The sequence below is a fragment of the Leiobunum rupestre genome, chromosome 2, assembly GCF_980474605.1.
Source record: "Leiobunum rupestre chromosome 2, qqLeiRupe1.1.hap1, whole genome shotgun sequence".
Taxonomy (NCBI): domain Eukaryota; kingdom Metazoa; phylum Arthropoda; class Arachnida; order Opiliones; family Sclerosomatidae; genus Leiobunum; species Leiobunum rupestre.
In genome coordinates this window covers 27,522,965-27,539,073 of record NC_143385.1, presented here as the reverse complement: position 1 = coordinate 27,539,073, position 16,109 = coordinate 27,522,965, and the positions used below count along the sequence as shown (strand labels likewise).

Below are 16,109 nucleotides of genomic sequence, written 5' to 3'. Positions count from 1 at the left end.
CAATTCGGGGTTTCGATGTAAAAATAAATGCGATTCACGGTTTCGATGTAAAAAAATCAATTCGGCGTTTCGATGTAAAAATAAATGTAAATCGCGGTTTCGATGTAAAAAAATCAATTCGGGGTTTCGATGTAAAAATAAATGCAATTCGCAGATTCGATGTAAAAAAATCAATTCGGGGTTTCGATGTAAAAATAAATGTGATTCACGGTTTCGATGTAAAAAAATCAATTCGGCGTTTCGATGTAAAAATAAATGTAATTCGTGGTTTCGATGTAAAAAAATCAATTCGGGGTTTCGATGTAAAAATAAATACAATTCGCAGATTCGATGTAAAAAAATCAATTCGGGGTTTCGATGTAAAAATAAATGCGATTCACGGTTTCGATGTAAAAAAAAATCAATTCGGCGTTTCGATGTAAAAATAAATGTAATTCCCGGTTTCGATGTAAAAAAATCAATTCGGGGTTTCGATGTAAAAATAAATGCGATTCACGGTTTCGATGTAAAAAAATCAATTCGGCGTTTCGATGTAAAAATAAATGTAAATCGCGGTTTCGATGTAAAAAAATCAATTCGGGGTTTCGATGTAAAAATAAATGCAATTCGCAGATTCGATGTAAAAAAATCAATTCGGGGTTTCGATGTAAAAATAAATGCGATTCACGGTTTCGATGTAAAAAAATCAATTCGGCGTTTCGATGTAAAAATAAATGTAATTCGCGGTTTCGATGTAAAAATAAATGCAATTCGCAGATTCGATGTAAAAAAATCAATTCGGGGTTTCGATGTAAAAATAAATGCAATTCGCAGATTCGATGTAAAAAAATCAATTCGGGGTTTCGATGTAAAAATAAATGTAATTCGCGGTTTCGATGTAAAAAAATCAATTCGGGGTTTCGATGTAAAAATAAATGCAATTCGCAGATTCGATGTAAAAAAATCAATTCGGGGTTTCGATGTAAAAATAAATGCGATTCACGGTTTCGATGTAAAAAAATCAATTCGGCGTTTCGATGTAAAAATAAATGTAATTCGCGGTTTCGATGTAAAAATAAATGCAATTCGCAGATTCGATGTAAAAAAATCAATTCGGGGTTTCGATGTAAAAATAAATGCAATTCGCAGATTCGATGTAAAAAAATCAATTCGGGGTTTCGATGTAAAAATAAATATAATTCGCGGTTTCGATGTAAAAAAATCAATTCGGGGTTTCGATGTAAAAATAAATGCGATTCACGGTTTCGATGTAAAAAAAATCAATTCGGCGTTTCGATGTAAAAATAAATGTAATTCGCGGTTTCGCTGAAAAAAAATCAATTCGGGGTTTCGATATAAAAATATATGCAATTCGCAGATTCGATGTAAAAAAATCAATTCGGGGTTTCGATGTAAAAATAAATGTAATTCGCTGTTTCCATGTAAAAAAATCAATTCGGGGTTTCGATGTAAAAATAAATGCGATTCACGGTTTCGATGTAAAAAAATCAATTCGGCGTTTCGATGTAAAAATAAATGTTATTCGCGGTTTCGATGTAAAAATAAATGCAATTCGCAGATTCGATGTAAAAAAATCAATTCGGGGTTTCGATGTAAAAATAAATGCAATTCGCGGTTTCGATGTAAAAAAATCAATTCGGGGTTTCGATGTAAAAATAAATTCAATTCGCAGATGCGATGTAAAAAAATCAATTCGGGGTTTCGATGTAAAAATAAATGTAATTCGCGGTTTCGATGTAAAAAAATCAATTCGGGGTTTCGATGTTAAAATAAATGCGATTCACGGTTTCGATGTAAAAAAATCAATTCGGCGTTTCGATGTAAAAATAAATGTAATTCGCGGTTTCGATGTAAAAAAATCAATTCGGGGTTTCTATGTAAAAATAAATGCAATTCGCAGATTCGATGTAAAAAAATCAATTTGGGGTTTCGATGTAAAAATAAATGCAATTCGCAGATTCGATGTAAAAAAATCAATTCGGGGTTTCGATGTAAAAATAAATGCAATTCGCAGATTCGATGTAAAAAAATCAATTCGGGGTTTCGATGTAAAAATAAATGCAATTCGCAGATTCGATGTAAAAAAATCAATTCGGGGTTTCGATGTAAAAATAAATGCAATTCGCAGATTCGATGTAAAAAAATCAATTCGGGGTTTCGATGTAAAAATAAATGCAATTCGCAGATTCGATGTAAAAAAATCAATTCGGGGTTTCGATGTAAAAATAAATGCAATTCGCGGTTTCGATGTTGAAAAATCAATTCGGGGTTTCGATGTAAAAATAAATTCAATTCGCAGATTCGATGTAAAAAAATCAATTCGGGGTTTCGATGTAAAAATAAATGCAATTCGCAGATTCGATGTAAAAAAATCAATTCGGGGTTTCGATGTAAAAAAATCAATTCGGGGTTTCGATGTAAAAATAAATGCAATTCGCAGATTCGATGTAAAAAATCAATTCGGGGTTTCGATGTAAAAATAAATGCAATTCGCGGTTTCGATGTAAAAAAAACTCGATTCGGAGTTTTCATGTAAAAATAAATGGGATTCGCGGTTTCGATGTAAAAATAAATGAGATTCGCCGTTTCTATGTAAAAAAAACTCGATTCGGCGTTCGACATATAAATTTGTTAATTTGCGAATTTTGTCCTCGATGGCATTCCAGAATATTCCCTTTAATTCTTTGAATTCTATGATTTCGAGATATTTTTATTCCTTAAATATTTCTACTAGAAATCATCGGGCAACGTTGCAGGCACTAGAAATAATCAAGGCTAGAAATCATTGTTTCTTCTTGAGACGTCAAAGGACTTCATTACGAGCCCAATATATCATCTGGCCTCATTACGGGTACGAAACAATGTCGGACCTACTTTCACGTTCTAAACGTATTCGGGCCTCGTTTCGTGCCCTAGCCATAATTCGGCCTCGTCTCATGCCCTTGGCTTTGTCGGTCTCATTTTTGGGCCCTAGACATCATCTGGCTTCGTTACGGGCCCTAGATATTATCTGGCCTACATTCGGGCCTTGTTGACATCAAAGGGTCTCGTTTCGGGCACTAGACATTTTTGGGGCTTCTTTCGGCCCTAGACATTTCGGGTCCCGTTTCTGGCTCCAGACATTATTGCGTGTCGTTTCGGGCCCTAGATATTATCGGACCTCGTATCGGGCAATACACATAATCAAGCCTGGTATCGGGTCATAGACATTATTGGGCATCGATTCGGGCCCTAAAGTTCATTGGGTTAATTTATCGGCCCTAAACATCAGAAATTATCAAACCTGGTTTCTGGCCCAAGATACCATCAGGTCTCGTTACAGTGGCTGGAGGTAATCTAGAATCGTTAAGGCCAACAAACAATTTATTCTGGGACGGATCCTAAACCTCATCTATAAAAAGTATTTAGATTAACGCCCTTGAAATTATCTAGTTGGGTAACGGGCCCTGGAAATTATCAAGTTGCGTAACGGGCCCTGAAAAATACCTAGTTTTGCAAAGGGGCAAGATATGTAATTTCATTACAGTCGTGGTCTATAGTTTGGTGCCAATTACGTTTTCTCTCCAAAGCACATTTTAGGTTGAATAAAATAAATAGGTTTACGAAGAGATAACCCGTGAACAAAGGATAAAAGTAATTTAATATTTTTATTAACAAATTGTCGAGACGTTTCGAGCTGCGGCGCGTCATTCAGTCTGAATGACCTAAATATTAGGTAATTGTTAATATTTTACGCAGACGGCACTTCCAGCGGCAATTACAAAAGCGTCTGGCAGTTTCTATTTAATCCAGAAATACTGTGATAATTTTGATGACTCTTACTAAATACTACTATTTTACAAATATCTGATTTCGAAAATAATTATCGGTGTTTATTTTGGAAAATGTGTGGTTACAAATGAGTCCTAAAATTTTATTATTTCCGAATTTTTCTAGAGTACTATTGTTTTCCTGTGATTGTTGGTAAATTATTTTTTATTACCAAAGAATTCTTGTGATTACCGGTGAATTCTCGATTTTCCTCAAAGTATTTTTAAATTCCGCGTGATAACCCATGATTTCGGAAATAAGTTAATCGATTTCAGTAACTACCTCCTCGGGCTTGGGCCCTTGTAGCTAAAAGTATAGGATATAGGGGCTGGCAAAGAACAGTGCCACAGCGGCCCCCTTAACCCGTTTTTGGGGGTTTTCACCGGGCCTCTGAATTTGAGCTTTTACCCTGGACAGCCCTATGTTACATTTATAACATTTTCATTAAATACCAAAAATACACAGTGTTCCAAAAGCCCGATTTTGGCCAAAATTCCAGAGAGTGCATATAATAAATATTTTTACATATTTCGTTTATTAAGAATACCTGGATTTGTCAAATCGAAATATTTTTTTACGACCCCTAGCGGCCAAGTTAGCTTCCTATTGAGTCTTGGACCATTTTGACTTTTACATTGGATAGATTAAGCTATTCATATCACGTAGTAATTTTTGGATGGCGATGTCCCGCATATTAATAAAGATCGGAACAAAAACCATCTCAAAATGCACAAAATCAGCCATCTTGGACTGGATTTTTCTCGAAACGTTGCGAGCCAATTGCGTATATCTTTTCACTGTGGGTTGACAAGATGTCATATAATGTAATAACGGTGCCAAATTGTTGCGATCTCTGTTGGTTCGGAAACTATTGATGTTTATCTATGATAAAACCATTTCTTTAGTATAGCAAAGATTTGGGCGGTTTTTGGGCTAGATAAATATATTGTTTAAACAAATTTCGAAATTTAAATTTTATCAAAATAGTATTGACTGGAAATGTGAATTTCCAGGTCTTCGTTACAATTTGTTAAATTACGAAACGAAGAGCAAATCTGGAAAATATTCGGTTTTTAATCGCAAATGAAGATGCGCAAGGTCATACTTTCAACATTTCTAAGCCTAAAAATGGCAATTTGTAAATGGATTTTTTACGTTTTTAATTTTTTTTCAATGTTGTGTCACGAAATTTTATTTGGAAACCTCAGATTCGGATTCAACACCCCAAAAAACATATATAATTTTCCGGGTAAACACACAATGTGGGTGGACTATTACTAGACTGAAGGAAATATTTAGGGTATAGGTTTTTTGCTAGAGGGGGGGGGGGAGGTTCGCCCCGGGTTCCACCCATGTAGCACACCATGATATCTGCCCCGGGTGTCACCCATGCTACATGTAGCTACGCCACTGCCGTGGCCTTCCACACCTGATTCCTACCCTAGTAAAATAGCCTTCTTTATAAAAGACAAGCCTTTTTTACCAGCTTTCGCCCGTCGAGAGTTTCGCGTAATGGAAACATGTTGGTACTGGCTCCTTTTGGGGCCCTGGGCTAGAGAATGAAGAAGGGGCCCCTTAAGGGTCCTCCGGGCTGTGCGGGGTGTATAGAATAAAAACTTAAATGGTTACTTATAGGGCAAAAAATAACAAACGCTTTAGATTAACATCTAAAATAACCTCACTATCACATCACTTCACATCCAATCACTTCACATCCAATCACCTCACTTCTCAAACCTATCACCTCACAATATCACCTATCACTTATTACCTCACCTCATTTCACCTCACTAACTCGCACGTATTACCTATAACGTTATACTTATCACCTTAGCTCACCTATCACATCACACTTCACCTATCACCTAATATCACCTATTACCTCAAACCTATCACCTTACCTATCACCTATCACCTTACCTATCACCTATCACCTTACTTATCATCTACTAATCTATCACCTTACCTTGTATATAACTTCACCTTACCTATAACCTCACACCTATCACCTATCACCTACCTCATACCAATTACCTTACACCTATCAGATATCACTTCAACTATCACCTATAACCTCACACCTATCAATTATCACATACCTCACAACAATTACCTTACACCTTTTAGATATCACTTCAACTATCACCTCACACCTATCACCTATCACTTCACACTTATCAGCTTTCACTTCACCAGACGTAAATAGGATAAGTGGACTTTTCTATCTTTGGCTTCTGCAAGACGACCATTGGACACCAGTAAAACCGGCTTCAAAATGAAAATTTAAAATAAGAAAGTAGTTCTATTTAGTTTGGCTCTATCTATCTTTCTATAAACATCCAATGAAACGTTATTTGCTATTGATAATCCCTGAATAAACCAATTTGAAAATTAGACGCCTCTCCAAAATCTAGAAGAGGGCCGCTTCTCATACTTACTTTTGCCATCACCTGTACCTCATCTGTTACCTTTAACCAATCACCGTACCTATCATCTATCAACTATCACCTCACCTAACCTAAACAATACTTTAGTCGCAAGGAAGTCACTTGGGGGCACAGAAGGTGACAGCAAGTTCATAAGAGTGGCGTTGATTTGGAAAAAGAAAGTCGGGAACGTGGTGAAATTTTCAGCATGCTACCTAGCAGCGTTTTCAAGTTTTTAAAAGGACAGACATACATCCATCTATCCATACAAACATACAGGACAAACTGAGAAATATATTATAGATATTGTTACTGGATTACCTAAAATGACCAACTAGCAGACAATTAAATAAAATAATGTTAAAATAGGTACACTTTACCTTTTCGGTTTGTATGGAAACCTCCTGTGTGTATCGTGAAATATAAGCAGAGATGGGCAAAAATTGCGAACGCTCAAATTTGAAAATAACCTAGTAATGAACGAGCACTTAAAATTCGAAAGTCGGCTGATCTTGTTCAGAGAGAGATTAACTGAGCAAGCTTAGGGCGAACGCAGAATACATTTTTTCACTGGCTGATAAATCACGGCGCGGTGAGCGAGATCGGCCAATCAACGGATAAATATTTTCACTTTTGAGCGATAATCCCTCTAGCGGCGCGGCATTTTTTCAGTTGAAAGCGAATAGCTGGGCGTCGAGAAATATCTTCCCGATTGACCGAATTGGATGTTCAATTTTGAAAACTAGTAGAGGGCGAATCTTGATCAATCTGAGCAATGGCGGGGTTTTTTCCTCGAATATCGTTCACCGGGAGGCGAACCTTCATTAAAAATATTTGTTTTCTCATCGATTTGTCTATTATTTTTAAATAAGTGGCCGTTCGAATAATTGGTTACACAACGATTTGTCTATTCTAAAATTGGAAATATCTAGGCGGTAATAGAAATATTACTGTTATACTTTAAATATTCTACACTTTTTAATTATTAAGCCTAGTTCACACTGTACAATTAATTCGGCCACTTAATTGTATCCAACTATTTTTAAGCCTGATAATTGGATAGTGTGAACGGAAAAAGTGGGAACAATTCTTACAGTTGTCCTGGTCATTGTATACAATTTTCTTCCTTACAATTAGTTTGATACAATTAAGTGGGCCAATTAATTGTATAGTGCGAACTGAGCTTAGAATATAGTGGCATATTTATTGGTTCTTTTTACCTCTCCGAGGGGACAAAGTCCCCTAGGAGGGGTTTTACAATCATCGTCTCTGTGTTTGTGTCTGGGTGTCTGTGTGTGTGTGCGAACGCGTTACCGGGGGCAAAGTCCAATACGTGTTACGGGTGAAAAGTCGTGAAATCGTTGTTAAAGGTTGGCAAAACCACCGTCCGACGGTGAGCGTTAACGGGTAAAGTTGCGGTTGCGTAGGGTGCGGTTTGGTCGTTTTTTTCGTTAACGCTCGCCGTCGTTGCAGTTTTGGCTCAGTTGTAATGGGAATTTGTCGCAATGTTAATGTGTAGTGTAGGAATATTGAGTTTGTTTGTTATGGCGGTTGTGAGTGTTGAGTTTGTGTAATGGCAGTTGAAAGTGTTAAATTTGCATATGCGTCTTTGCTCTCCAACTTCTTCTTATTGACGTTTTAGGACGGACCGAGTGCTGAGGGTTACGATAAACGTCTCAACGTCCAAATGGCAGGGTTTCCACCAATTGTTTACGGTATTCGTCTTAGTATCAATTTGCGATCGCATCAGGCGGGATTTGAACTTGAGACCTCCTGTTTGTCAGGCGGACGTTCTACCAGAGAACCACCGACAGTTATTACGGTTAATCGAAAATTAGACCCTCAGCTTAATCGGAAGCGTTAATTACAAATTAACAGAGTATTAAATTTTGGTTGTTACTAAATAGAACGAAATTTCGTGGTCCATTTAAATTATTGCATCGAAGTAATTATAATGTAGCGTATTCTCTGTTGATTAAAAAAGAAAGCGCCAACCAGGTTTCGAACCCGAGCCCTCCTGCGTGACAGGTGATTGTTCTACCACAGAACCACCGATACAAGTTACTCATATTTGAAAATTATAAACTCAGCTTCTTGGAAGAGTATATTAATGGTTTTTAAAGTCTATATTTTTTACGTATGAAATTTTAAAGGTGAAATCTTGTTTCGGATACGCTTTTTTGTTGTGTTTTTTAACTGATCCCGATTACGTTCTTTTTGTCTAATCTTTGGTATTGTTGGTTTTTTCTGTCTTATATTTGTATCTACTATTTTTTAAGTTTATTTCCTTTTTCCCGCAAAATCGTCCAGTCTTAGAGGAACCTTTCAGAGCATAAGTCATGCCCAAAAGCTTATCCGGTTTCATTATAATAACGTGAAAAATCGTATTTGTGAATGGTAAGGTGTTGCGCTTCTTGATATTATATTTTCTATTGCTTGATTTCTAAGTATTTGAACTAATTTATTGCTTGACTGCGTTATAATATTTTTCTATGAATTATTTTGACTCTGAAGTCTGATTGCTTGACTGCGTTATAAAATTTTTCTACGAGTTTTGTTTCTGAAGTCTGATTGATTGAGTTGTTATTGTGTATTTTTCTATTCGTAATTTTTATTTTTTGATACAATAATATTTTAAACTGGATATAGTATAACGTTAATTCTGCGTATTTCGAATGTGCGTGATGTGGAGGGTATTTTTACGTTTTATTAGGATCATTGTTTTAATTTTAAATATCTTTCGTTTTATTTGTATTTTATTTCGTTTTTTCAGTCGTATATTTTTATCGAGTTGCTTACACTTATGTTGGTCTGGTTTTTAACTGGGTCGTCATTACTTCGTAATTTATTTTAAACGTTTTCTCGGCCGATTAAGTTGTTTAATTTGAAATAAAATGAGCGTTAAAGATGCGGCAAGTATTTCGTAAGCGAGACAAATACAAATACCCTCTGTAGATATTTCGTTCATTAAAATTGGCTTCGTATTATATTTAACTGATAAACTTGTACCGTAAATAGGGTTAAATTCAATTGAGCATTGTTTTAGTACGTCTAACTAGCTGTTGTAACTAATTAATTTATAATATTCTGAATAAATTATACTCGGTTGTTTCGTCTCAATTATTTTAATTATAATTAAAATTTTATACCGGGCGGGATTTAACCGGGATTACGTTTTTAGTAAATAACTCGGAATTGCGGAGATATATCTTTAAAAGTCATCTTGAAAAATTAATACCGCTAGGGACAATTCTTCCGAGGAGAGGTATATTTTGGCTGGCCAACTTGTTGTTATTGTTGTTATCCCCCTCCCCCAATTCGTCCCGGAAACGTTACGATGGTTAACTTGTTCTTTATCATTGTTCGGAATGAATCGGAACCAAGCTTTAACAATGTAAAATATACGATAAAAAATTTCTGGAAACAAAAATGTAATGTACACAAAAAATAAAGTAGCCCGTGGACATGATTTTTAAAGTGCTTAATAACGCCATTACGGGCTATCAAAAGCCACCTAAGGAAACCTTGAACTCCCAAAGGGAAGCTAATTGGGCCGCTAGTAGGCACAGCTGACAAATTTTTGTTATCGGACAATCACTGCTAATTTTTATTCCAAATATGCAAACATTACTTAAATGATAGCGTTTTTTTTTCATTTCGCCGATTATACGGCGTTTGGAGTGTTGTTTCCAACTAATCAACCATACATTTTATATATAAAATCAATTTTAATTAAATTCCTACAAGGGTTCAATTCCAGGATATTTAATATCTACGGGAGGGGGCGGGATCTAATCGTAATTTTAGTATCGAATTATACGATATTGCGAAAACGTGGTACACACCGATGAAGTGGACAAGCATTATGCTTTGTAAACACTTCTGTCGGTTAAGATGTTTGGCAATTTTTTTATGAAATAGTGGAATATAATTTATTACAATCGATGCTGTAATTTGTTTTTAAAATATATTTACAGCGTTTAAAAATCATAACTTATGTAACTTATGAGTTTAATAACCTGTAATATGTTTAAAAAATGCTTGTACCATTTCTTTAGCAAGTTGCGCTCCAAGATGTAATGATTGGTTTTATCGCACTTAATAATATCCTATTGGTAGAAATAATCTAATAAAAAGTCATCAATGGCGATGTCTTCCAGGGGTTTATCTATTTGAATGAAAATAGACCTTCGTATTATCTACCAATTCAGATAAAAGAAAGTTTAATCGGATCATTTAATTTTATACGTTTCACCTTTGACCCCTCTTATTTCTATGACGTGCAAACCATATAAATAAACCGTCGCGTATGATCAGAATTTAATTATCAAGTTTATCTAATAAGTAGGTCTATCTAAAAAAAAACAATTGTTCGTTGCCTAAATTATCCAATAAATAAAGTGGACATTCTTTCAGATAAAAACAACATAACCTTTATCTCGTTCGTTTTCGTAATATACTTGGTTTTCGCAAATGAACATTGCATCGGAAGTACAAAATACAAAGTGGCCAAAGCCTTGACTTCGCGGAGTATAAGCAAAAGCAGAATTATATATTTCTTATGAGAAAAGTATACATCGCTCTATGTGGTGACCATAGACTTACTAAAGTGCTTCGTACACGCGAGCAGTTTCAGTGATACAGGGTGTCCACTAAAAAACGATCCAAGTCGAATAACTCAAAATCGGTTTTAGCTAGGATTTTGAATTTTTCAGGTCAAATAGCAGGCGTAGGGGGCATTGGACGATGAAAATTTCAAGGTCATTCAAAAGCTATCTCGAGACTTGTAAAAATCCCTGAAGAAAGAGAAAAAGTAGGATTTTTTAAATAAATAAATTGTGAATTTTAAAATCGTTTTAAGTCTCTTTTCATTTAGCTATTATTGTTACTTTTAGCTTGATGACCATTCAGTTTTCTTTCTTCGTTTTATCATCTTCTTATCGGTCAATTTACATCGGGTCAAAGCTTATTAGAGGTAGAATGTGGTAGCACAAAATCTCTTAACCCAGTGGTTCTGAAGTGAGATTTTGAATGACCTTGAAGACTTGGTTCAAGGACATTGAAATTTTCATCGTCCAATGGCCCCCTGGGCGTGCTATGTGACATGAAAAATTCAAAATCATAGCTAAAACCGATTTTATAATAATAAGGCACTGTAGGCACACCCTTACCTTGCTTTATTATCTACAAATTATTTGAAATATTACAGCAAAAGTACAAAAACACTAAGAATACGCATTCATTCTAGCCAAATGAACAAAAAGCTAGTCTCACTACGAGAAAAGGATCAACTTTAACCATTACTAAAAACAAACAATTTTCTTTACTTGAAAGAAAAATTTCGCCCTACAGAAAATGCCGCCCGGGGCGAACAACCCCATCCAACCTTCCCTAGGTACGCCACTGCACTTGACAGAAAATTAACAACGTATTGTTGAGCGTTAACGGTATATCGAATGTGAAACAAAATTCCGCGCGGCGTTTATCGTAGACACTCCGTCGAGTGTGAAACCAGCTGAAGTCGTATGCCTCGGTTTCAACGTATGACCAGAATTAACAAATAAGTGTAACACTTTTTGGAGCAGTACACGCTGTTTCCAACGTATGATCCGACGTAACATATATAAGTGTGACACTTATTGGAGCAGTACGCACGTCGCTCTCGACGTGTGAGGAAAAGTAACAAATAAGTGTGACACTGATTTTAATCGGGTTTTCTACAGGATTGTATGTATTCTGACTGTCGTACGTCTTGTTTCAAAACGAAGGGCTTTGGAAATATCAGCCTGCATAAGCAATTAAGGGGTCGGCCTTATTCGGCCCGCGGACCAACCCCACTTATCTCTAAAAAATCGGAAGAAAAGTACTTCGGTACTATTATGTTGAAATACGCTTACGTAATATATTTAGTTATATAGCAAAGAACAAAAACCGAATGTAACGGTACCATGGTCACATTAGGACAACACGAACTCTCAGGACAAAAAGTGGTTTCCCTAAGAGATGTAGACTGGCGTTGTTTAATTTATTTTAGTTACTTGCAAAATGCTATTTCTTCAATTGTCTGATTTTTTTCTTTTCGTTGAATAAAGAATTGATATGAACTTGGTTCCCGATTCTATATCATTAGTCCTAAACAAATGCGTCTATATATTTCCTCAAATAATAAAACTAGCTTTCTAGAGCATTGTGGGAGTGCTTAATAAGGCTCCCTACACCGACAAAAAAATAAAATAGAGCCACGCGAGTCCGTCCGTGTAAGGTTTGATATACGTTTACGTTAAATTTCGCAAAAACCAAATTTACCAAATGACAATAAATTTTGAATTTAATTTGCATATTTATATTGCGATATCATTATTAATCATTTCCATTCGACGTTAGTCGCATTATTTTTAATTATGCTTTCGTTAAATTTAACATGTGGCAACATTTAGATGAGCGGGTTGAGGGATACACAACATTGGACAAGTGGGGGTTGAGTGCCAAGAATGGCTAGATCACGCGTTAAACATCTCACGCCCGTATTGGCTTCCCTCTGGCTACAGGCCTGGTGTCAACACCATTCGCCCACCCTTTATTTAGGTCACGCTCGCGATAGCCGTTGCCCAACCCACAACATACGATGATTTATTCTTGAAGTGACGACATGGATAATAGTCATGCTGATTTTTATTAATTTATTTATTTAATATTAATAATAAAAATAAATATAAATGATTTATAATAAAGTATATATTTTTTAAACTTATATATATATTTGTTAATGTTATATATCATTTAATCTTTATTATTACATTTTATATGGATAAGTTTAATTCCATCTTTGCAGGCGACCTGCGCAAATGTATTATAATTCTTCAAATATTTTGTATTTTGTTAGGCAGTTAGTGTGTTGTTACGCACTTTAAAAATTATGTTCGTGGCCCATGGACTACTTTATTTTCGTGTACATTATATTTTTGTTTCCAGAAATTTTTTTTCGTATATTTTGCATTGTTAAAGCTTGGTTGCGATTCATTTCGAACAATGATAAAGAACAAGTTAACCATTGTAACGTTTCCGGGACGAATTGGGTGGGGGGGGGTGACAACAATAACAGAAAGAACCAATAAATATGCCCCTATATTCTAAGCTCAGTTCGCACTATACAATTAATTGGCCCACTTAATTGTATCAAAGTAATTGTAAGGAAGAAAATTGTATACAATCACCAGGACAATTGTAACAATTGTTCCCATATCACTTTTTTTCGTTCACACTATACAATTATCAGGCTTACAAAACGTTGGATGATAAACCCAAATATTTTCAATGAAGGTTTGCCTCCCGGTGAACGATATTCGAGGAAAAACCACGCCATTGCTCATAGTGATCAAGATTCGCCCTCTACTAGTTTTCAAAATTGAACATCCAATTCCGTCATCCGGGAAGATATTTCTCGACGCCCCGCTATTCGCTTTCAATTGAAAAAATGCCGCGCCGCTAGAGGGATTATCGCCCAAAAGTAAAAAGACTAATCCGTTTATCGGCTGATCTCGCTCACCGCGCCGTGATTTATCATCCAGTGAAAAAAACTATTCTGCGTTCGCCCTGAGCTTGCTCATTTGAAGATAGATAAAATAAGATCGCCTGTCGTGAACACTCGCTCACTTGAAAAATCAAGGTAAAAAATTATGAGCGTTCATGTTAGACAGCTGCTCACAATTTTTGCCCACCTCTGAATAGACTCGATCGCGTGGCGGTTGCTATATGCAACCGAAATTCCCGAGCCCCGACTTTCGGTGGCAAATTGTCGTGGCAGCGCGATCGAGACTATATTTACCCCCGACTTTCGGTGGCAAATATCAATGGCCGCGCGGTTGCGCTATTTTCCAAGGTGAAAAGCCATTATCAGGCCTGGGCTTCGCTGACGATACAACGGCTATAGCGAAAAACAGTGACTCTGCTGCGGTTCTGGTGCAGATGATTATGGACCGTCTACGAGAAATTGGACTTTCAGTCAACTGCAAGAAAAGTAAAGCCATACTTATAAAGAATGGACGCTTGGACGTGACCTCAGAGTTCTTCAAATCGCTTAACGGTGACCTAATCCCTACCCTTACGCACGATGAACGGGTAAAATACCTGGGAATTAACTTCAAGGATGAGATAGTCCTTGACAAATTCACCGTCCTGAAAACCGTGGCCGAGAATTTAGATCTGTTGACATCTACCCCGCTGCTACAGCCTAGTCAAAAGTACAACATCATTAATCAATTCGTATGGCCAACAGTCGTTTATCCTTTGCAAAATGCCCCGTTGAAAAACTTGACCAAACAATTCTTGAAGGACTTAGATGTCTCAATCCGTGGCGCTGTGAAACAAATAATCTTGATTCCTAATGAAAGCCCAGATGCTATGATCTACTCTCCACGACGGCTAAGAGGTCTAGGAATAGTCCGCGCTTCGTGGGAGACCTACCTCCAACATTACAGCATCGCGCTGAAACTGACAAGCATCGATGACCCAGTTCAACAGGCTTGTCGGGACTTCGATACGGAACGTTTGGAGTGTTTGGAGAAACTTCATATTCAATCAAACCCATCAGAGACCGTACCTTCATCGAAATAACGCTTTCGATGATTGGTCGAAGCTTCCAGGGAAGGGTATTGGCGTGGATGACAACCGGAAAGGGACTTTCTTCATCACAGTGGACCTCCGCGATCAAGATGAACTCCAATTGCTGCGCCACTCGCGGAACGAAAGGCCGTTCTGATAGCACAATCTCATGCAGGTATCTCAACTGCGTGAAGAAAGAAACACTTTGTCACGTGCTTCAGGACTGTCCCCATTCTAACGAGTTGGTAATCGCGAGACACAACCGAGTGGTCAATTTGATTGAAGAGAGCTGCTTATCCACCGGACTCGAAGTCCATAAGGAGGTTCATTGTAGGGACGAGAACGGGAGCAACAAACGTGCGGATTTGGTGATAATCGATCGCAAATTTCAAGTCTTGCGAACCGATCCCACAAAGCCCAACGCAAAAGAGCCACACGGTTACATACTCGATCCAACTGTACGATTTGAGCAATACGCGGACCAATCTAACCGTGTTAATAAAGAAAAAAAGGACTATATGGATACGACACACGCGTATTTCCGTGAGAAATACCCAGACGCGGTGGAATGGGAAACTATTGGCCTATATGTAGGAGCTCGTGGTACCATCACAACTTTTTTTGTGGATTTTATTCGAAAATTCAAACTGTCAACGACATTAATAGAAGACGTAACGGCATCAGTCTTGCGTGACTCTATTAATATACTGAATTTTCATCTATTCTCATCAAATATGCTACGATGAGTTTAGTTTTTTTTTCATTAAGTAAATTCCTTAACTTAAAGTATACAAAAATCTCTCTTTCTCTCTTTCTCTCTTTCTCTCTTTCTCTCTTTCTCTCTTTCTCTCTTTCTTTCTTTCTCTCTTTCTCTCTTTCTCTCTTTCTCTCTTTCTCTCTTTCTCTCTTTCTCTCTTTCTCTCTTTCTCTCTTTCTCTCTTTCTCTCTTTCTCTCTTTCTCTCTTTCTCTCTTTCTCTCTTTCTCTCTTTCTCTCTTTCTCTCTTTCTCTCTTTCTCTCTTTCTCTCTTTCTCTCTTTCTCTCTTTCTCTCTTTCTCTCTTTCTCTCTTTCTCTCTTTCTCTCTTTCTCTCTTTCTCTCTTTCTCTCTTTCTCTCTTTCTCTCTTTCTCTCTTTCTCTCTTTCTCTCTTTCTCTCTTTCTCTCTTTCTCTCTTTCTCTCTTTCTCTCTTTCTCTCTTTCTCTCTTTCTCTCTTTTTCTCTTTTTCTCTTTTTCTCTTTTTCTCTTTTTCTCTTTTTCTCTTTTTCTCTTTTT

At 36.7% G+C, this 16,109-nt stretch overlaps 1 protein-coding gene across 1 annotated transcript; it reads left to right on the top strand.

Moving 5' to 3' along the window:
• Positions 1-14,947: 14,947 nt before the first annotated feature.
• On the top strand, positions 14,948-15,583 carry LOC149957244 (uncharacterized). Its single transcript, XM_090166921.1, has one exon. It carries the CDS (start codon positions 14,948-14,950, stop codon positions 15,581-15,583), a length of 636 nt encoding a protein of 211 aa, XP_090023047.1.
• Positions 15,584-16,109: the final 526 nt, after the last annotated feature.

Excerpts from the sequence above, each read along its gene's own strand:
- LOC149957244 (XM_090166921.1), top strand. The coding sequence starts at position 14,948 with ATGAACTCCAATTGCTGCGCCACTCGCGGAACGAAAGGCCGTTCTGAT.